At 47.8% G+C, this 22443-nt stretch overlaps 2 protein-coding genes across 2 annotated transcripts in view; one reads left to right on the forward strand and one right to left on the reverse strand.

The window, feature by feature from the left end:
- TXNL4B (thioredoxin like 4B) overlaps positions 1-3995 on the reverse strand; it is a 6933-nt gene extending 2938 nt beyond the window's left edge. Inside the window, exons 1-2 of the mRNA XM_003791392.3 lie at positions 3786-3995; positions 1296-1464 (exon numbers count right to left, since the gene is read on the reverse strand). Of these exons, the coding sequence (XP_003791440.1) occupies positions 1296-1427 (132 nt within the window). The 5' untranslated portion in view covers positions 1428-1464; positions 3786-3995. The remainder of the gene's footprint in view (positions 1-1295; positions 1465-3785) is intronic.
- A 270-nt stretch (positions 3996-4265) lies between these two features.
- DHX38 (DEAH-box helicase 38) overlaps positions 4266-22443 on the forward strand; it is a 20995-nt gene continuing 2817 nt past the window's right edge. The window contains exons 1-25 of the mRNA XM_012806139.2: positions 4266-4434; positions 7047-7386; positions 7983-8170; positions 9931-10035; positions 10574-10721; positions 10860-10978; positions 11072-11148; positions 11593-11748; positions 12274-12435; positions 12631-12738; positions 13022-13134; positions 14024-14161; positions 14520-14706; positions 14835-15020; positions 15378-15518; positions 15885-15995; positions 16090-16206; positions 16320-16427; positions 16755-16867; positions 17617-17825; positions 17928-18082; positions 19421-19576; positions 19671-19805; positions 19925-20050; positions 20511-20606. Of these exons, the coding sequence (XP_012661593.1) occupies positions 7064-7386; positions 7983-8170; positions 9931-10035; positions 10574-10721; positions 10860-10978; positions 11072-11148; positions 11593-11748; positions 12274-12435; positions 12631-12738; positions 13022-13134; positions 14024-14161; positions 14520-14706; positions 14835-15020; positions 15378-15518; positions 15885-15995; positions 16090-16206; positions 16320-16427; positions 16755-16867; positions 17617-17825; positions 17928-18082; positions 19421-19576; positions 19671-19805; positions 19925-20050; positions 20511-20606 (3477 nt within the window). The 5' untranslated portion in view covers positions 4266-4434; positions 7047-7063. The remainder of the gene's footprint in view (positions 4435-7046; positions 7387-7982; positions 8171-9930; positions 10036-10573; positions 10722-10859; positions 10979-11071; positions 11149-11592; positions 11749-12273; positions 12436-12630; positions 12739-13021; positions 13135-14023; positions 14162-14519; positions 14707-14834; positions 15021-15377; positions 15519-15884; positions 15996-16089; positions 16207-16319; positions 16428-16754; positions 16868-17616; positions 17826-17927; positions 18083-19420; positions 19577-19670; positions 19806-19924; positions 20051-20510; positions 20607-22443) is intronic.

Consider the following 22443-nt stretch of genomic DNA (forward strand, 5'->3'; position numbering starts at 1 on the left):
GGCGCCGAGCCAGAACCTTTAAATATAACTGAGTATTTTGTTTGAAAAAATTCCTAGCTGAGAATCTAGCCTATTTGGGTTGCATGTTAGACACAGTGTAACCTTGTCGACCAGAGTCTGAATCACCGTCAACAAGGTTATGAGAACACCTTAGGTAAAACTGCAAATATCCTATATTTCTGCCTTTAATTTTTTTCTATCTTGAATTGTTTCCATAAAAGTAATCTATGTTCACTTAAAATAACCTAGAAATATGTAATACAGATACTGATATTCCCTAAAATCGCTTTCCTCTGAATCCTCCTGGAAATAACTATAATAATTAGCAGCAAACACACAGGACAGTTACTATGTGCTAAATGTCCTAAGGACTTAACATTTGTTAACTTATTTAATCCTTACAACATTCCTATGAGGTTTGCACTATTAGAGTACCCATTTTACAGAAGAGGAAACCGAGGCAGAGGGAGGTAAAGTAATTTGCCCAAGTTACACAGCTAATAGACAGTAGGGAAGGGACTGGAACTTCAGCAGTGTGGCTTCAGTGTCTACTACTGACTTCTGTCTAAGTTCCTCTTTTCTACAGCTGAGGGTATAATCTTCTGGTCCTTTCTTTGCCAGGTTAACAGATCATGCACTCATTCTTTTTTCCTTTTTTTACAATCACTTTTAACCACAGAAATGAGGATTCTTATAGTCAGGTTCTACAGTGATGGCAGCAATAGAAATGGTGGGAAGAGGTCTTAGTTCTGGGTTAGTCTTTCTTTGTGATAAATACAGACAAGTTTATGCCTACCCTGTCCTGTAGGCCTCTTTCATACTAATCAGAAGGTGAAAATGTGCTGTAAGATCAGAGATTATCATCAGGGCATTCTGGAGACAGGGAAGAGTCCTGGCATTTATACAATAGTGAGTTTGAATCTCAGCTCCAGAACTTGGCAGATCTGTGCCCGTGGGAAGTTATTTGCCCTCCCTGGTATTCATGGGGCTGCTATTACTCTACTGCGTGGGTATCAAAAAAAGATAATGTCCATAGGTGCTTGTTAATCATGTTTCCTGTTCTTCCACTGCCTTTGGTGAAACTGAGCACTGAGAGCTGTTAGTAGGAAGGACATCTAGGAAAGCTTCAGCACCATCACAGATGTGGGGGTCAGCTCAGGGCTGCACACGCCACCTCTTAGTCAAAGTGCGCTGATGACTGAGCAGCTTCACAACGAGCCCTCCCTGCTCTAATTTAAACACTCTGCAGACAATATACAGATTTTTAATAAAAACCATTAAAAAAATCCACTTACAATATCGTCTAGCTGCAGGCAGACAGGATCTTCATCTCTCCCAAACCTGAGCACCAACACCTTCTCAGCAGTACTTTTTATCACCTGGTCTACTTCCTTTTTGCAGGTCAGCTTGGGCAACAGGAAGCTCATCTTGAAATAGTTTAAATGTTAATCTTCACCACCAATTCTGAAATAAAGTTGCAATATATAAAGATGGTTTAGATTAAATGCATGAACCCTTATTTAAAAAATTAACTTCTAGAGGTTATGCATTTACATGGTTTTTAGGAACATATATAGAAAGGTATACTGTGAAGTTTCCCTCTCCTTGTCCCTGCTTCCGAGCCCATTCTCACTGCCCCATGTTCTCCCAAACATCAAGAAACAGCTTTTTCTATTTATCTTCTAGAGTTTCTATATTTTCTCCACTTTTTTACCTGCCCAAAAGTGGAGAAAACATAGACACTCTAGAAGATAAATATCAGTCTGTGTTCCAGCAGGAAAACCATGACACTCTCAAACTTGGCAATCTGAGGACAGTTTAATTAAGGCCAGTTAGAAAAGCACCAAGGTGAAGTGCAGTACTTTGGGGCTGGTAATAGCAGGGAAGTGAAATGCTGTTCGTCCCCTGAGGCCTGAAGGAGCCAGGGGAAGCAGCAGTCAGAACAGCTGTGAGGCTGAGAGGTGAGTGGAGGAGGCACACACAGGTCAGCCTGCTGAGCCACTCTCCTCTTCTCTAGCCTCTGCCTGTGTTCCCACCCACTGACTCCAACTGGAACCAGAGTGCAGGGGAGTGGCTAAGGCAGGTAGGCCTCCCGGTCCCCAGAGCAGTCCAGGGGAGGATGAAGAGTGGCTCTCAAGGGGCAAATGGCACGTGTTTAGCACACACACTTTATCCACTCTTCTGCATTTTGTATTTTTAAAAATCTAACCTATGACAATCTTCCCATGCCTCTATAAAGAAAACTTCCATATTCTTTGTCAGAGCAGCATGCTATTTCACATAGGTCTTTTACTGATAGAAATCTATATTAACACAAATATTGGCTTAAGAATTCTTCGTCATACCTTATTAGGCACACCTCCTCCTCATTTTACAAGCTAGTTTGCTTATAGTTATACTTCTAGCTACAAGAACAAGGACTACAACACAGGTCATCAGATTTCTAGGCCAGGGTTTCTTCTACTACAACAAGCTCTTATTTTCATAACTGCAAGAAATTTCAATTTTGAGAAACTCTTCACTGGGATATCTGACATTTTGAATTCAGTGTCAATGTTGGCTAATGCAACAAAAAGAGAAGATTTCTTCTTTATATATTTTTGGTCACAAATCACTAATTTTAAGATACAAATTAAGAGCCAGCTGTGGTGGCTCAGGTCTGTAATTTCAGTGACGTGGGAGCTGAGATGGGAGTATTGCTTGAAGCCAGGGGTTTGAAACTAGCCTAACACAGCAAGACCCTGTAACTAAAAAAACCCAAACCAAACCAAACCAAAAAACCAAACAAACAAAAGTAAAATAAAATAAAAGAAAAAGATATGAGTTAATAATAATTCATATAGAAAATCAAATTGTTCAGCAATGGGTCATACTTCAAACGGGGATGCTGATTGCTAGAAGGGACTTCATCAAAGATCAGAACAAATTACTAATGAAAGGAAACGTCAAAGAGAAGATGGATCTGTCCCGCCAGTAGAATCCAGACAGACAGCAGCCTTTCTGTATTACTGATAAAGAGGAGGAAGTAAGGGGAGGGCACTGAGTCAACATGAAGGTCAGGGATGGGAATGGACAAATGTTGGAAGGAGGAGAGAGAAACTGAGACCACACCTAAGAAAACGTCCACAGCAAAAGACACCAATGGAGGATTCTGATGTACACCAAAAGAAGAGGTACAAAGGGACAGTGAATAAATTTCAAAAGCTTTACTAATAAGCAAAGAAAATTAAAAGATGCTTTAAAAATCCATTAAAATGGCAAAAATCAAACAAGATAGTAGTACATAATAATGGCAAGCACATGACTATGGCAGGAGGTTTACATGGTCCCTGCTGGAAGGTAGGGAGATAAAACCTTGCTAGAAGGAAAGCCCATACACTCTTCGACCAATAATTCCATTTCTGAAAATTATTTGTTGGTAAATACACGTAATTAGACATGTGAATACAGACGGATGAAGGAAGGATACCCATGCCATTTCTAAGGGTGAAAACCTGGAAACAACCTAAATGACCTCAATAGGGGCTTGGAGAAATAAATGCTAGTACAGTCCTGGAACGCAAAAAAAGTCTGATCTCACTTTTGGACAGAACCTAAGCATAAAGTGTAAGTACGTACTTACACAGAAAAATAACTGGAAATAAACATCCCCGAACATCCCCAGTGTTGACCTCAGCGTGTGAAGAGACGGGTGATTTTTACTTACACCGGGGCGTAAGTAAAAGTATTTTTCCGGGTGGCTGCGCTACTCCCGGCCCGCGACTGCCCGCCAGGAAGATACTTACTTTACTCGTCCAAGTCACCTCCCCGCTTCCACGTCAGGGCTGTCCACACCCGCCACCCGTTCCCGGAGGAGCCAGGACGCCGGAGGCTTCTTTCTTCTGCCCTGAGTTGGGCAGCCAACCCTAAGCCAAAGTATCCCCCGACTATTGCCTAGCAACCCTCGCGGGGTAATTTAGCCGGAAGGAAACCGAAGAAGAAATCACACAAGCACGGAAAAGGAATCCCAGTAGAGCGCCAGGAGCTGGAGATACGCGTCACCACCCACGCAGAGCGGAAGCCACGGCTTACTTCCGCCCTCATTAAATATGGCGGTATTTTTCCTTCCCCGCCCCTTCCTCAGACTAGAGGCGGGGTCTCATCTCGTAAGCTAAGCGTGATTGGTCGCGAGGAGACTAGGAAGCGTCTCTGACCTGAGCCCCGGAGGAGGCCTGGAGAGGCTGGTCGCGTTCTGTGACACTTTGGATTTGGGGATCTGCGCTTTCCAGGCTACTCTCTATGGTATTTTTGGACGGATAGAGGGAACCGCGCAAGGTATTAAGGGACAATAATGGCCGCCTTCAAGGTGTGGATTTTAGCTCTTTGAGGCCGCCTGTGTAGCGCCGGCTCCCCAGAACTCGGGACAGGAGGGTCCCAGGAGTCGGGCTTGGTGAGGTGAGTGCCCCTTTTTCCTTCCTAACTGGCCCGTGACCATTCATAGCGGCTCCAGGCGGTGTATATTGGTCCTCTGCTCAGGTCCAGGCCCAGTTTGGGAATTTCCTCTCTGGTCCCTGTCACCTACCTTGCCTTATTCACCTTGGGGAAGCTGCGCCCGTCCTGCCTGCCCCGGCCTTCTGTCTGCTGTGGTCAGAGCCCGCTGCCCCGAGCGGCTTCGCTGAGGTCCAGGATGGTACCCAAGGTCGCCCAGAGCCTTCCTCAGCCTTAGCCCTCTCCCGGACTGCCGCCGAGCCGAGTGGGGCTTCTCGTCTGCTCTCGCACCGTGCTGTCCCCATCAGGCAGTCTGGCGGGCGTTCTCTTCTGTTAGAATGTCAGCACCAGGTGGGATGGAAGTTCTGTTTTGTTCTCTTTATCCTCACTGACGAGATCAGTGATTGGCTCATGGGGGCATTCAATGAATAATTGATGACTGAATAAATCCAGATTCTTTCCTCGCTGTTTTTCTCGTACCGCTTGTGGTTTGATTGCCATTAATTCTTCTCCAGAATTTTGTTAAGTCTTTATTTGTTCTTCTCAGGAGCTAGTTAAGTTCTCCTTGTACAACTCCTTGCCTTGTGTTGCTGTTTCTAGAGATGTTTGGTTTCCTGTTCCCCTTTAATAGGTTTAAATTCATTCATTCATTCATTTATCAAACATTTATTTCGCCAGGCAGTGGTCTATATCAGTCAACAAGACATACAAGTTTTTCTCACCTCTGTAGAATGGCATTCTAGGGTGTATTTCCTAGTTTAGACAACTTCTGAGCAGACTTTGTATACATATGTATACACTTATACGTACTTGTACATACATATATGTACATGTATACATACTGCCTTCCTGTCTGGACTTCTTCACATGTATGTATGTGGATGTCACCAATATGCAGCTTTCCCTTTTCTGTTCTGTGTGATGACATTTTCAAAATGTATCTCTTGTTTCTGTGTTTCAATTACCTGTTCAGTCTGTTTGGCAGAACTTCTATAGAGCTGTGTGTTTAATTAGAGCTTGACAAAGAATTCTGGATTCCCATGGTACTTGATCCTTTGACAGTTCTTTTGCTTTATGAACTTGTTGGAGTTAGGGGAATTATCCAATCATCTTAAACAGTTGAATATGTATAAGTGGGAGTTGTGTAGTTGGAGGTAAAGAGGAATTTGTTACAAGTTTAGCATCAGAAAGTTCATCATTTAAATACTCTTCAGTAACACCATTCTTTTTTTTTTTTTTGGTTGCAGTTTGGCCGGGGCTGGGTTCAAACCTGCCACCCTTGGTATATAGGGCCTGTGCCCTACTCACTGAGCCACAGGTGCCGCCCATAACACCATTCTTAACATGGTATTTCTCAGCAATATTTTTGGTGACTGTGGATTGTCATTAAACTGATTTTGGCTGCCATGAGTTAATCTTCCATGAAACACAACGAATTCAAATAATGCCAGTAAAGTATGGAGATGGGTGGTAGCCTTGTATTCCACCTCTGCTGTGCTGTATCTGTTGTGTAAAGGGAAGGAGAGAAGTAGAACTTACAAGAAATTGGTGACCAGTCAATACATAGAAGCATAGAAAATAAAATATTGTAACAATTAGCCCATATAAGGGTGGCGCCTGTGGCTCAAGGAGTAGGGCGTGGGCACCAAATATGGGGGGTGGGGGGTGGCGGGTTCAAGCCCGGTTCTGGCCAAAACTGCAAAAAAAAACCCCCCAAAACAAAAATAAAACAATTACCCTATATAACTCTTTGTGGTTACAGAGTGCATTCACATACAATTTCTTGTTTGAGTCTCACAATAGCTCCACAGTCCAGACAATGCAAAAATTATTTCCACTTTACAGATGTAAAATCATAGCTAGTCAAAGATTCAGTTATTGGCTTAGGATCATGCAGGTAGAAAATGTCAAGAGCCTGATTTCTTTTTCTTTTTTTTTTTTTTGAGACAGATCCTCAAGCTGTCCCCTTGGGTAGAGTGCCGTGGCATCACAGCTCACAGCAACCTCCAACTCCTGAGCTCAAGCGAGTCCCCTGCCTCAGCCTCCCAAGTAGCTGGGACCACAGGCGCCTGCCACAACGCCCGGCTATTTTTTCAGTTGCAGCCATCATTGTTGTTTGGCGGGCCGGGCTGGATTTGATCCTGCCACTTTAGGTGTATGTGGCTGGCGCCTTAGCTACTTGAGCCACAGGCGTGGAGCCTAGAGCCTGATTTCTAATTGAGGCTTCTGAATCAGATTTATTGGAGTTTCTGCTATACTCCTATTATAGATACCATTGTTTTCTTCCCTTAGTGAAGACTTTTCTTGCCTAGATGGTACCCTCTGGATCCTGGTGTGTATGGAGGAGGTGTATATATCTATTTTGATGTCTGTTGGGGTAGGAATGGAAGAGATTGTCAGTGGCTTTATGGAAAGATCTTGGTGAAAGATAGTAAAAGTCTCCTGCTGTTGGGAGTTGGGAGTGGAAGGCTATCCACTTAAGTACATCCATAATTGCAGTTACCTTAGGATATAGGAGAGCTGAGCCTTCCTCCTCTTCTTTTATATCCAGTACTAAATGGTTTGCCTTTCTTCCACAGAAGTCCCAGAGCCTGTGATGGCGGACACCAGTGAAGATATCTCCATCCATAGATTGGAAGGGACTGATGCGGACTCTCAAGTTGGTGGTCTTATTTGCAAGACCAAAAGTGCAGCCAGTGAGCAGCATGTCTTCAAGGCCCCTGCTCCTCGCCCTTCATTGCTGGGGCTAGACTTGTTGGCTTCCCTGAAACGGAAGGAGCGAGAAGAGAAGGATGATGGGGAGGACAAGAAGAAGTCCAGAATCTCTTCCTACAAGGACTGGGAAGAGAGCAAGGATGACCAGAGGGACTCTGAAGAGGAGGGCGATGAACAGGCTGGCCGAAATAGCCGAAAAGACAGGTAAAGGCCTCAGGATGGGAAGGAGATGGTGGGCCAGGAAGTAACATCTCATGTTTATCTGTCAGTTTTTCTGTTGGAAATTTAGTCTTTGAGATTTTATCATGGGCTCAGTGCTTATAGCTCAGTGGCTAGGGCATCAGCCACATATGCCAGAGCTGGCAGGTTCGAATCCAGCCTGAGCTTGCCAAACAGCAATGCCAACTACAACCAAAAAATAGCTGGGCGTTGTGGCAGGCACCTGTAGTCCCAGCTACTCGGGAGGCTAAGGCAAGAGAATCGCTTGAGCCCAAGAGTTAGAGGTTGCTGTGAGCTGTGATGCCACGGCACTTTACCCAGGGCGTCATAGTGAAACTGTCTCAAAAAAAAATATTTTTTTTATTGTGATTTTATAATATTGATGATAGGTTGGAATTGTTTTCTTCAGACTTGTGGGAAAAATTGAAAGGTGACTTAGAGTAGATGATGGAGGTTAGAAATGCCTGCAGTATCAGGGAGATAAAGTAGAAAAAGAAAGATCACTTGTTTGGCAGAGCCAAAGGTTTCAGGCAGTTTTCCTCTGGTGGAGGGCCCTTTACCACTTATTCTCCATGTTTCAGACATTATCGGTCTGCTCGGGTAGAGACTCCCTCCCATCCTGGTGGTGTGAGTGAAGAGTTTTGGGAACGCAGTCGGCAGAGAGAGCGGGATCGGCGGGAACATGGCGTCTACGCATCATCCAAAGAAGAAAAGGATCGGAAGAAAGAGAAATCGCGGGATCGAGACTATGACCGCAAGAGAGACAGAGGTAGACTGCCCAGCATAGTTCCCATTGCCTGTGAGCATTTGGAGAAATGAGTCACCCCTTTCCTCGTGCAAGAATTTTTACCACACCCATTAACTGGGGAGCCCTATTTGCATAATTTTAGACTGATTGGTTTGACCCTGGGACTGGGAGTAGCAGGCAGTTTAAGAAAAGAGCTGTTGCTTGTGACGTAGCTGCTTTGCTTGAGTGTGTGGGCCTCGTTTTATTATGAAGATTAGTGACAAAGGAGATAATGGGGGCATGAAACTGGAGTTAAAAATAGTGTTGATGAGAGAAAGGACAATGCTGTGGAGCAAACTAGACACGTAGCCCAATGTGGGCTTTGCTCAGTATTGTTTTAAAGCTTACAGACCTGCAGCTATTAAAAAACTCAGGGCTCGGCGCCTGTAGCTCAAGTGGCTAAGGTGCCATCCACATACACCTGAGCTGGCGGGTTCGAATCCAGCCCAGGCCTGCCAAACAACAATGACGGCTGCAACCAAAAAATAGCAGGGCATTGTGGCAGGTGCCTGTACCAACTACTTGGGAGGCAGAGGCAGGAGAATCGCTTGAGCCCAGGAGTTGGAGGTTGCTGTGAGCTGTGATGCCACAGTACTCTACCCAGGGTGACAGCTTGAGGCTCTGTCTCAAAAAAAAAACAAAAAAAACTCACTATAAATGTGTAACTTTTCTTTTCTGAATTCATGCAGGAAAATAAATATTACTGTGAGTTTCAAACTGTCTAGCCAGTAACTATTTTTTCCCCTCGAAAGCATGGGAACATGTCATGTGAGTTGCAGGAGCCCAAGGGTCACTCTAGAGCAGGGCAGGTTGTACCCATGGTGATGAGTGAGTGGGTGGCCTGTGTTTTCTCTAGGGTGATGATGGGTGTTCTCTAGGACGGGCTGGACACACTTTTTAAAAAAAACTTGTTGTAGGTTAATTTGAGGGTACAAAGAATTAGGTTACAACATTTGCATTTGTTAAGTAGAGTCCCTCTTATGTTTATGCCCTGCCCCCCCAGATTGTGCCACATACCCTAACATTGTGCCCATTAAGTGAGAGCACACTCAGCCCCCTTCCTCTTCCCTCCCCACTCCTTCATTCTCTTGCCCCCCACCTTGAATTGAGTTTTTCTCTTACATAAATGTGTATTAGATCATTACTGGCTTCATATTAGCATTGAGTACATTAGATACTTGCTTCTCCATTCTTGTGATACTTTACTAACAAGAATGTGTTTCAACTCCTTCCAGGTTAATACAAAAGATGTAAAGTCTCTATCTTTTTTAATAGCTGTTATTTCATGGTACACATATACAACAGTTTGTTAGTCCATTCCTGGGTTGGTGGGCATTTAGGTTATTTCCACAATTTGGTGATTGTAAATTGAGCTGCGATAAACAATCTAGTGCAAATGTCCTTATAATAAAATGATTTTTTTTTTCTTCTGGGTAGATGCCTAGTAATGGGATTGCAGGATCAAATGGGAGGTCTAATTTGAGTTCTTTGAAGAGTCTCCATACTTCCTTCAAAAGAGGTTGTATTAGTTTGCAGTCCCACCAGCAGTGTAAAAGTGTTCCCTTCTTTCCACATCCACGCCAGCATCTGCAGCTTTGAGACTTTGTGATATGGGCTGTTCTCACTGGAGTTAGGCAATATCTCAGGGTGGTTTTGATTTGCAATTCTCTGATGATCAGGGGTGATAAGTGTTTTTGCAAATGTTAGCCATTCGTCAGGACACAGGTTTTGGCTTTTCACAGATGAGCGGGATGCAAGTAGGCACAGCAGCAGGTCCGAGCGTGATGGGGAGTCAGAGCGCAGCAGCAGAAGAAATGAACCTGAAAGCCCACGCCATCGGCCGAAAGGTAGACTTAGCCATTTCCTGGGCTGGTCTGTAGGGATCGAAGTGTATAAAAGGCAAAATGTGTGACTCCCATCCTCAGTGGGGCTGTGAGGCATTGAGTCAAAATTGCTGATCCACCGTGAGCCTCCTGGAATACTTGGTCCTGAGCCTCTTGAGCACAGCCTTGCCTGTGTCTATTGAGATGGATATGCTTACTTTAAGTGATGCACTGGTCTCTGGATGGCCAGTTTCCAGATGGCAATAAAGGTCACAGGGAGTTGGGAGCAGAAGAAGGATCTATTTTTTAAAAAAATTGGTTGTATTCAATAGGGGTATGTTTGCAGAGGTAAATTGAATATGCCTTAAAATTTGAAATGTGGATCATTAAAATTCAGACATCTTTAAAAACTGTCAAAACCGTCTTACCCCTTATGAATAAGTGCATGGTTTATAAATAGTGAAAGAAGTAAATTCGGGGAATTGACTGCTAGTTGATCATTCTGGAGCCATGTCTTGGTTCAATGAGATGTTTCTCACAGTTGTATCTTTTGTGGACTCAGATGCAGCTACCCCTTCAAGGTCCACCTGGGAGGAAGAGGACAGTGGCTATGGGTCCTCTAGGCGCTCGCAGTGGGAATCACCCTCCCCTACGCCTTCCTATCGGGATTCTGAGCGGAGCCATCGGCTGTCCACTCGAGACCGAGACAGGTGAAGTTGTGGGTGGAGCAGCTCAGTTTCTCTGGGGGTGGGGTGGAGGGGCCGCACAGGGAGAGCAGGAAGCAGCCCGGGGAGCAGGGCTCAGTAGCTTAGTGACTGTTTCTTAATGCTGGTTCTGCTGCTTCTCAGGTCTGTGAGGAGCAAATACTCAGATGACACGCCTCTGCCAACTCCCTCCTACAAATACAACGAGTGGGCCGATGACAGAAGACACCTGGGGTCCACCCCACGTCTGTCCAGGGGCCGAGGTAAGGCCTAGGGGGCAGGAGGTGGAAGAGCACAGGCTGTGCCCCTGGGGATAAGCCAGGGCTGTGTGGGCTGACCTACCTGTGCTCCTTCAGGAAGACGCGAGGATGGTGAAGAAGGAATTTCATTTGACACAGAAGAAGAGCGGCAGCAGTGGGAGGATGACCAGAGGGTAAAGCCTGACACCTTTGAGGGGTTGAACAAGGGGGTGGCCCTCCATAGGTGAGTGAGTGATGGGAGGTGTTAGAGCCCAAGGTCCACAAGTGACCCTCTGGCACAATTGGGCTTTGATGAGGTGCATCTGAACCTTGGGCAGCCTGAAGCCCTAGAATCACTCTACAGAGGCCCTGCCTGCACTGCCTGCCACTACTGGGTGGTGATGACCTCACTCTTAATGTGTTGGTGCCACCGTGTGGCGAGTCTAAGAAGTGCTGTCACTGTGGGCTGGCATTCAGTCAGACGTGTTATTTCTCCTCCTGAGGTTCTCCAGGTGGCCCATGGGGGTGAGGTCGCTGCTCTGTGCCAGTGACTTCTACTGAGCACCTCCCCTGCCAGTACGTCCAATGCATAAACTCCATCTTTCCCTTGCTCTCATTGCTTTGCCCCATGCCTGCAGCAAGCTGACCGGGACTGGTACATGATGGATGAGGGATATGACGAGTTCCACAACCCTCTAGCCTACTCCTCTGAGGACTATGTGAGGAGGCGGGAGCAGCACCTGCACAAACAGAGGCAGAAGCGGATTTCAGCTCAGCGGAGACAGATCAATGAGGTGAGGCCATCTGTAATGGATGCCTGGGCTCAGGGCCAGGGAAGGGATGGCCGCATACCTGTCTTCCGTTGCCAAGAGGGTCAGGTCTAGGCAGACCACTGAAGGTGCGGGGCAGCTGGGGAGCCATTTGGTCATTTAAGAAAAAACCTCCTGCTTGTGCTTCTGTCTCCTGTAGCCCTTTCCTGGTGGGTGCTGTTGAGGGTAATGGGCATGATGGGATCTGCTACTGGGGTCTATGTTCTTTGTGTCTCTGTTTGGGCTGGGGATGTTCGCCAGTCGTGTGTCCATCTAGGGGTTCTGACTTTAGAGGTTCTGACTTAGATGTTAGGAGCTACTTAGAACAAAACATTGCAGGTGACTTGGGATCAGTGACTGTTCTGTCTCAGGAGCTGCACATAGAGAGGCCTGTGACATCTTTGTGGCCCCCTGTGGCCCCTCTGTTGGTCCTTGACCTGCAAACTTGCCCGGTGACCTTTCAGAATGACCTTTGGGCTGCAGTTTGAGGCTCCTCTTGTGTCCCCACAGGATAATGAGCGCTGGGAGACTAACCGCATGCTCACCAGTGGAGTGGTCCACCGGCTGGAGGTGGATGAGGACTTTGAAGAGGACAATGCGGCAAAGGTGCACCTCATGGTGCACAATCTGGTGCCCCCCTTCCTGGATGGGCGCATAGTCTTCACCAAGCAGGTGAGTGTCCCCCGTGCCTGGAGACAGGATGGCTCAGGAAGACCTGATGTGGCAAGAGAAAGAAAGGAGAATGGGAAGAAAGCCCCATATCCTCAGAGGGTAGTAGCCCCTTCTGGTTGACAGGGCCATTTTGAAATGGGCCTTCTTAGTGATTTTAATGACTGGAGATTTCTCTCTTTCCTCAACCTGGTGCAGCCAGAGCCTGTGATTCCAGTTAAGGACGCCACTTCTGACTTGGCCATTATTGCCCGAAAAGGCAGCCAGACCGTGCGGAAGCACAGGGAGCAGAAGGAACGCAAGAAGGTTGGTCTTGTCACCGGGGCTGGAAGTCTCTGTGCATTTTGTTTCCTTTTTTTCTTCTTTTTAAAGATCTCATAAGGCTGCATGGGTAGATTTCTGTTAGAAGTTAAAAAACACATGGGGAGCATGAATCAGCCCTGGGAGGAGGGTGTGGTGTTCCTTCATCAGGTCCTTTGTCATATGGCACCGTGCCTGATGTTGGGACAGCTGGAGGCTTGTGGCTGGGGGTGTTTGAACCTGCTGGGGTCCCAGGATAGAGATGACTTACTCCTCTTGTATTTTTCAGGCTCAGCACAAACACTGGGAACTGGCTGGGACCAAACTGGGAGATATAATGGGTGTGAAGAAAGAAGAAGAGCCAGATAAAGGCCTGACAGAAGATGGGAAGGTGGACTACAGGTGGGCAGCCTCTGCCAGCAGTGCAGGGCGTGCCAGGCAGATCCGAGAGGGAACTGTTTCCATGCTGCTCTGAATCTTCTACCTTCCTTAGTCCTTTTCTCCCGGCTTCTTTCCTGTCTTCCTGCTTTTCCTAGATACTATTTCTACTGCTACCATTGCCACTACCAAAGAGCTTCTTCTGTGCCGGTGGTATTGTGAGGAGAGTTGAGTTGAGAGTTGAGCCAGGGAAATTGAGTGACTTGTCTGAGGTTGCCCAGCCAGTAAACGGGGGAGCTGGGATCAGACGCAGGCAGTCTCACATCAGAGCCCATGCCCTAGCCACTCTGCTTTTAAAGGTCTCTCAGGTGTTCAGGGTGAGAAGCTGAGTTTTGATCCTTCAGTTAATTTTCAGTATAAAGCAGAATCATTTTGAACAGTTTCCAAAATAGGAAGGATTATCTTACCAGGTAGTGACTTCTGTCTCTGTTGCTCTGTGGCCACAACTCCTCAGGAGACATGTATGGCTATTTTAGGCCTTTAAGTATTGTGGTGAGAATGCCTGAGGCTTTCTCCATAGTTAGTGACCAGGTGATTGATTTCAGGCTCCCCTTGTGCTCACACTCTGTTTAGGGCAGAGGCTGTGCCCAGTTGGTAACCTGATACTCCTCTGAGCCACCTCTGGTTCTGTTTGATTCCAGGGCATTGAGCATGTTGTGAATGATGGGTCCCCTCCCATGGCAGTGGTCCCTGGGCTGGCAAGAAATATCTCAGATTACCTGGCTGCATTGGTGTCTCAGAGATTCTCATCCAATTTCTTCTACTTCCTGGGCATAGAAAGAAGGGACAGTCAGGAGGGACAGTCAGGAGGGACAAGGTGGGAAGTGGGGCTGAGGCTGCTGTGTGTTTTCAGGACAGAGCAGAAGTTTGCAGATCACATGAAGAAGAAAAGCGAAGCCAGCAGCGAGTTCGCAAAGAAGAAGTCTATCCTGGAGCAGAGGCAGTACCTGCCGATCTTTGCGGTGCAGCAGGAGCTACTCACCATCATCAGGTATCTCCGCCGTAGGCCAAATCCAGTGTTGAATCAGGGGTGCCCTTTGCCTCCTGTGTTTACTTAGGAGCTCTTTTCTTATGTCTTTTACAATTGATGGAGAACAGAAATCATTTTTCCCTCTGACCTGGTGGCCCTGGGCTGTGCTGCACAAGGTCACAGATAGCATCATTTTGTCTCCGCTCACCTGCTTAAACCTCACCATATTCCTGACATTTTTATAAGAACTTTACCCAGTGAAGTCTTCCTCCCTAAGCAGGCATGCTCCTTGGATAGCTAGACATGGGCGGCATCTTCCTGCAGGCTCAGATTGGCCTTCCACTCGGGCTGATGAGCCCTGCTCTGCTTTTCCTTGTAGAGACAACAGCATCGTGATTGTGGTTGGCGAGACGGGGAGTGGCAAGACCACTCAGCTGACCCAGTACTTGCACGAAGATGGTTACACAGATTACGGGATGATTGGGTGCACCCAGCCCCGGCGTGTGGCTGCCATGTCGGTGGCCAAGAGAGTCAGTGAAGAGATGGGGGGAAACCTTGGCGAGGAGGTGAGTGGGTACGAGGGCTGAGGGCTGTAGTTACACCTTGATGGTTTTTGCCTGTTTGTGCCAGAGGGTGTGATCTGCTAAGGCGTGGCCAGTGGCCAGGACTTCTGAGCCATCTCTGTGACCTCCAGGTGGGTTATGCCATCCGGTTCGAAGACTGCACTTCAGAAAACACCTTGATCAAATACATGACGGACGGGATCCTGCTCCGAGAGTCCCTCCGGGAAGCCGACCTGGATCACTACAGTGCCATCATCATGGACGAGGCCCACGAGCGCTCCCTGAACACAGACGTGCTGTTTGGGCTGCTCCGGGAGGTGAGGTGCTATGGGGTTCGTCCCTCTGTGTCTGTGGGGCATGGACGAGCACACTGTTGGTAGTTGGTGACGGAGGTGCTCCAGGTGGGCTGAGGGGTCTCTGATAGGCCAGTTTTCCCCAAGGCTTCTGGTTGCTGAGTCCAGACCTCCATTGTACTTTACTCTGTTCTTGCTCAGCTGACTCAGGGTTTTTTTGGTCTTGGCTCCATTCTGCTGTCTTCAGGGTTGTTAAGACTCTATGAGGCTGATCCATCAGCTTTGGCTTCTGTTTTATTTGGGAGAAATGGTTTTGAGACTGGAAGGCAGGAGCCAAGGGTCCCAAACCCTTGGGAGCCTCTGAGTAGCCTTTTCTCTCAGGTAGTGGCTCGGCGCTCAGACCTGAAGCTCATCGTCACATCCGCCACTATGGATGCAGAGAAATTCGCTGCCTTTTTTGGGAATGTTCCCATCTTCCACATCCCTGGACGTACTTTCCCTGTTGACATCCTATTCAGCAAGGTACTGAGGCCTCTGTCTGTGCTATGCACCTCTCTAAGGAGAAGCCAGCTGGAAAGTGCGGGATGGGGAGGAGACTGGGGCAGGGAAGATTGTGGCCCCCATGGGTTAAATGGAACAGTTGCAGCTCTGGGGCTCTGGGGGCAAATGACTGTGTTCTGGGGGAAGTTTTGCTTTATTGTGTCTTTGGAGCTGAAGTGTGGGGCCTAGGGAGGCATGGGGGCTTCTTTCAGGGGCTTTGTACAGGTCAGGCCATCTGTAGGTGTCAAGGCCCTGAAAGTCTTGGGGCTGTGCTGTGGGCTCCCAGAGGGGTGCCTGGCTGGCATTTCTGATGCATGCCTTTGCCTTGTGTCCTTTTTGGTGTTGCAGACCCCTCAGGAAGATTATGTGGAGGCTGCAGTGAAGCAGTCCCTGCAGGTGCACTTGTCGGGGGCCCCAGGGGATATCCTTATCTTCATGCCTGGCCAAGAGGACATTGAGGTGTGTGCCTTGCTCATTTTCTGGGTGAACAGCTATGTCTTGTGTCTGAGAGTCTGGGCCTTGGGTGTCTCACAGCTCTCCTGTATGCCCTCAGGTGACTTCAGACCAGATCGTGGAGCATTTGGAGGAGCTGGAGAATGCACCCGCCTTGGCCGTGCTGCCCATCTACTCCCAGCTGCCTTCTGACCTCCAGGCCAAAATTTTCCAGAAGGTGTTTACTTTCCTGGCAGGGATGGGGTGGGAGGTCGGCTGTTGCCCCCACTTTGGACACTGTTCTCTCCTGAGGGACTCAGTTCCCCCCTCTTACTTCTTGCTTGGTTCTAGGCTCCCGATGGTGTTCGCAAGTGTATCGTTGCCACCAACATCGCTGAGACATCTCTGACTGTTGATGGCATCATGTTTGTCATCGATTCTGGTTATTGCAAATTAAAGGTAAGAAAAGCCACAGGGGGCAGAGCCCTGGATCTTTACTTGAAGCTAACTCATCTTTCAGGGGGTGGGAACGAGCACTTGACTCCTTTAATTCTTGAGTAGGTAGATAATTTAAATAGTTCAATAAAGATTACAGAGCTGGTGTTTATGGGGAAAACTTTTTAGGTGTTTATGAGATCACATCAGAGGCTCCTGGCTCCAAGAGGGTGGATGCCTCATTGCTGAGACCCTTCCTTTGTGATGTGGAGCAGCTAGGATTCGTCTTGTCCTCAGGGCTGCGTTCCTTGCCCCTCACCCTGTCCTTCAGCAGTTTGCTGTCCTTCCTAGGTCTTCAACCCCAGGATTGGCATGGATGCTCTGCAGATCTACCCCATCAGCCAGGCCAATGCCAACCAGAGGTCAGGGCGAGCCGGCAGGACGGGCCCAGGTCAGTGTTTCAGGTAGGAGCCCTGTGCTTTCCGGGGCAGTGCTGGGATTGCTTTGAGTGGAACCGGGGCTGGGTGGGCCAGATGCTGGTCCTAGAGCTGACCCTCAAGGCTGGGGCTGTGGGCTGCTGGTGGGGCTGCTGGTGGGGCTGCCACTTGTTTGTCCCCTCATCATATGCCACTGAGTGGAAGGAGTATCTTTACGTGGGAGCTCTGAGGCCTGAGGCAGGCCTGTGTGAATGGATGTGCACATGTTGGTAATTGCACCTGCTGCCCCCCACACGACAGGTCTGAACAAGTCATGCCATTGGGTCTCTTTTACTTCTGCTATTTTTCTCTCTTCCCTCCTTTTTGTTCAGAGTTGTAGAAATCCTATGTTTACTATAGGAATTCAGTAAATACAGAAAAACATTAAGAAAATAAAACTTACTCATATTCCTAGTCCCAGGCTCACTGGTTCCAGAAGTGAGTCAGCAGGGAGTAAGTACCAGCAGAAGAGATGAACTGGTGGGATGGATTTTTGAATAAGTGGAGATGAGTGATGCACAGAAGTGGGAGGTGGGGAGAAGAAATGAGAACTTCTTACCTTTCCCTGGGGAGTTTCATCTGTATGGCTGCTGTGAGGTTTGGTTGTGGTGAGAAGCTGGGATCATGTCCATCTCCCCCATGCAGTAGTCCCTGCGTGGGCAGCCAGGCAGGGGTAAGAGGTTGACAGGCCAGTGTGGGGACAGGTAACAGCAGGTCTGTGCTCTTTTCCCTGGCAGGCTCTACACCCAAAGTGCCTACAAGAATGAACTCCTGACCACCACTGTACCTGAGATCCAGAGGACCAACCTGGCCAACGTGGTGCTGCTGCTCAAGTCCCTCGGGGTGCAGGACCTGCTGCAGTTCCACTTCATGGACCCGCCCCCAGAGGACAACATGCTCAACTCCATGTACCAGCTCTGGATCCTCGGGGCCTTGGACAACACAGGTGCGGTAGCCCCCAAAGAGGGGCCTGGTGGGCAGTGGTGCTGGGTGCCCTCACTTTCCTTCACTGTCCTGTGGAATGTCTGGCTTTGCTCACCTCTCTCAGGTGGTCTGACCTCTACCGGGCGGCTGATGGTGGAGTTCCCGCTGGACCCAGCCCTGTCCAAGATGCTCATCGTGTCCTGCGACATGGGCTGCAGCTCTGAGATCCTGCTCATCGTCTCCATGCTCTCTGTCCCCGCCATCTTCTACAGGCCCAAGGTCGGTGCTTAAGGACACTGAAGGGAAATAGCTATAAGGGCCGGGAATCAGAGTTTCCAGAGAATGACTTTGCTATTTTTTTGTTAAACATGTTAGGGGCAGGGGAGGAAAGGGCTAGATTAGTGGTTCTCAAGAGGGGTTTGGAACTCTGCAGAGTGGTTTTTGTTTTTTATGCCAACTTTTTATTCGTCATGGAGACATTTGTACTTACCATTTTACAGTGACCTCAACCCCAGAGCAGGCTTTTCTCTGAAATACAGCACAGAAGTTTAAGTTGCCTTCTTAAAGCCCTTAATAAACGTGAACGGATAAATACACCTTGAGGCCAAGGTGGCTCACACCTAAAATCCTAGCACTCTGGGAGGCCGAGGTGGGTGGATTGCTTGAGCTCACAGGTTCAAGACCAGCCTAAGCAAGAGTGACACCCTGTCTCTATTAAAAAATATAAAAACTGAGGTAAGAGAATGGCTTGAGCCTAAGAGTTGGAGGTTGCTGTGAGTTGTGACACCACATCACTCTACCCAGGGCAATAGCTTGAGATTCTATCTCAAAAAAAAAAAAAAAACCAAAAAACACACCTTGAAAAGTGAAGATAACATGGGTAAGGTGCTTTGAATGGGCAATAGGAATACATTTGGAAGCAAGGTTTTTCTAAGGGTGCTGTAATGGCTGAGCAGTTAAGACACAAACTTAATACCATTAAAAATCAACTCATTTGGGGTGGCGCCTGTGGCTCAAAGGAATAGGGTGCTGGCCCCATATGCTGGAGGTGGTGGGTTCAAACCCAGCCCTGGCCAAAAACTGCAAAAAAAAAAAAAAACATTTGGTTTGTGTTTTTGTTTTGAGAGCGGATCTTGTTCTTTTACCTAGAGTTAGAGTGCTGTGGTATCATCATAGCTCACAGCAACCTCAAACTCTTGGGCTCAAGCAGTCCTGCCTCAGCTTCCAAAGTAGCTGGGACTATGGGCATGTGCCACCATACCCAGCTAATTTCTCTATTTTTTGGTAGACAGGAGTCACACTGTTGCTCAGGCTGGTTTCCAACTCTTGGCCTCAAGCAATTCTCTCACGTTGTTCTCCCAAAGTTCAGGCCTTAGCCCCTGTGCCCAGCTATAAGCTTCTAAACTCGTGACAGCCTAGTGCTGCATCATTCTATAGTAACAGCAAGAAGTTATCTTCTAATTTTGTTGTTCTCGACTCCTCACATTTTAGAATGAGTGTTTTATAAAGCAGCTCTGTTGTATCTGTATTGTTAGGGCAGCATGCTGATGTGCTGCGGTTGTGTGTGTGAGAGCTTCCAGGAGGTGCTTAATGTGAAGGCCCTTTTTCCCTTCCCAGGGCCGAGAGGAGGAGAGTGATCAGATCCGGGAGAAGTTTGCTGTCCCTGAGAGTGATCATTTGACCTACCTGAATGTCTACCTGCAGTGGAAGAACAATAATTACTCTACCATCTGGTGTAACGATCATTTCATCCACGCCAAGGCCATGCGGAAGGTGGGTGGTGGCCCAGATGAGTGGGATGTTGGGGCAGGAAGTGGGAGGCAGGGAGGGAGGGCTTCCCCATGGCCCTCCCTGTGTTCTTTTGCAGGTCCGGGAGGTGCGGGCTCAACTCAAGGACATCATGGTACAGCAGCGCATGAGCCTGGCCTCATGTGGCACCGACTGGGATGTCGTCAGGAAGTGCATCTGCGCTGCCTATTTCCACCAGGCTGCCAAGCTCAAGGTGAGCCGCAGGAGCCCGGTGTGTTCTGCAGATAGATCTGGGTCCTCCAGTGCTATGTTGGGGTAGCTGCCCCAATAGGCGCTGTCCTAACGTGGCCACTCACTGTGTCTCTTCCCCAGGGAATTGGGGAGTACGTGAACGTCCGCACAGGGATGCCCTGCCATTTGCACCCCACCAGTTCCCTCTTCGGAATGGGCTATACCCCGGACTACATAGTGTATCATGAGTTGGTCATGACCACCAAGGTCAGTCTTTCCTGAAGTGTTCGAGTGATATAGGTCCACCCTGTCTGGGCCAGGCTCACTGCCTTCTGGAATGAGCAGGCTTTAGCTTAGGAGAGTCGAGGCTGTGTGTACTGCTTTGTGGGACATTCAAGTTGGTTTTTTGGGGGCGGGGTGGGGGGCAAGCTTGCCACAGTATTGACCTTTAGACTAATGTGACTTCATTGTGTCAGCAGGATTGTTCCCTACTTGCCGCTTGGGAGCAACCCAAATGTCTTAGATACCAGGGACATTTTCTCAAGCATGGAGGAATTTGTATGGGAGAAGGGATTAAAATTCCAGCACCGGGGGGCTTTTCTTTGCCTTTTCATCCTTGTAGGGTTGGGAGTGGGCCCTTCTCACAGGGCTCTTAATCATGGACCCACTCTGGGAGGGCCTGTGGGGGCCCCCCGTGACCTCTACCTTGCTGCTCTTCTCTTCACAGGAGTACATGCAGTGCGTGACCGCCGTGGACGGAGAGTGGCTGGCGGAGCTGGGCCCCATGTTCTACAGTGTGAAACAGGCAGGCAAGTCTCGGCAGGTGAGCGTCCCATGCTGCCCGTAAGGTGCTGTGTGCCTGTGGGTGGATTCCCCTCAGTTTGGTATTGCAGACTTCTCTGGTCCTTTCCTCCTCTCTCCATGCACAAAAGCAGTGACCCAGCCAGGCTGGTCTGTCTGATCTCCCTAACCCACTGCAGTTGCTTGGTCAGCTGAGCCTTTAAAAAAAATTATTATTTTTGAAAAGTTCCAGTATTTGTAAGAGTGGCAGGAACAGTATAACAAGCCATCCATTACAAGATGAATTCATCACTTAGCCTCTGTCATTGTCAGCATTCTATCAGTCAGTCTGGTTTTGCTTGTTCCCAGCCCCTTGACATAGCCATTTTCGTTTTCTGAAATATTACAGCTTATCTTGGGCATCCTGTTGTTTCATCTGTAAATACTTAAATGTATGTCTCTGATTAAAAGGACTTTTTTTTTTTAAATGTAAGCTCTGTGCCATTATTACTCCCCACAAAATTAATATTTAATGTCACGTAATAAGTCTCGAGTCCTTGTTCAGATTTCCCCATTTATCTCAAAGATGACTTTTTATTGTTTTTTTTTTTTTTTTTGAGACAAACTCTCACTCTGTTGCCCAGGCTAGATTGCGATGGCCCTAGTCTAGCTTATAGCAACCTCAAACTCCTAGGCTCAAGTAATCCTCCTGCCTCAGCCTCCCAAATAGCTGGGAATACAGGCACCTGCTGCAATACCCGGCTAGATTTTTTATGATTAATTTGCTTGAATTAGGATCCAAACATTGCCATTGGTTGCTATATGTGTTAACTCTTTTATTTTAGAACAAGCTCCACACCCATCTTTTTTTATGACATTAGTTTTTTGGCACAACCAGGTCATTTGTTTTACAGAATACTCCATATGATTTATGAGGCTGATTGCTTCCTCTTGGTGGTCTTTGTCTTGTGCCTCTATTTCGTGTACTTTGTATAAACCAGTAAGTAGCCTAAAGGCTTGATTAGATCCAGGTCAGCACTGTTTTTTTTTTTTTTGAGACAGAGTCTCATTACATTGCCCTTAGTAGAGTGCCATGAAGTCACTGCTCACAGCAACTTCAAACTCTTAGGCTTAAGGTAATTCTCTTGCCTCAGCCTCCCAAGTAGCTGAGACTACAGGCGCTTGCCACAATGCCAGGCTATTTTTTTGTTGTTATTGTCATTGTTGTTTAGCAGGCCCGGGCTGGGTTTGAACCTGCCAGCCCCAGTGTATGTGGCCGGTGCCCTAACCACTGAGCATGGGTGCCGAGCCACAGGTCAGCATTGTTAGGCAGGGATACGTATGAGTGGTGCCTTCTCACTTCTTTTATAAGCTGTCAGTGGACACTTGAGGCCTGCTGGCCTCACCTTTAATGAGGGCTGTGGCAAGTGCCTGTAGTCCCAGTTACTTGGGAGGCTGTTTCCCTCTGTGCAGATTCTCTGCCTGCTCCTCTGTCTCCTCCAGAGTTTGTGTCCACTGACAGCCATTGCCCAGCTTCATTATTTGGGGTTATAAAATGTTGCTGGGCCTTGGCTTTCTCCCTTCTTAGTGTGTTCTTCCCCACACTGGGTCTGTGTGCATCTTCCGGTCTGCCCTGTCCTGCTAGATGGTAAGGTCTTCCCTATTTTCCCATGCTTTATGGCATAGTTGTATACTTGATTAAAAAAAAAAACACAACAAAGTATTTATGAAACTGAGTGGAATGTTGAGACACGACTGGGTTGAGATGGAATGGTTCAGTATCTATCATGCATCAATGAAAAAAGTAGGCACTGGCTTGGCGCCTGTGGCTCAATCAGCTAAGGCGCCAGCCACATATACCTAAGGTGGCAGGTTCGAAT

This window comes from Otolemur garnettii, unplaced genomic scaffold, assembly GCF_000181295.1.
Source record: "Otolemur garnettii isolate 467f Iridium unplaced genomic scaffold, OtoGar3 scaffold00047, whole genome shotgun sequence".
Classification (NCBI taxonomy): Eukaryota; Metazoa; Chordata; class Mammalia; order Primates; family Galagidae; genus Otolemur; species Otolemur garnettii.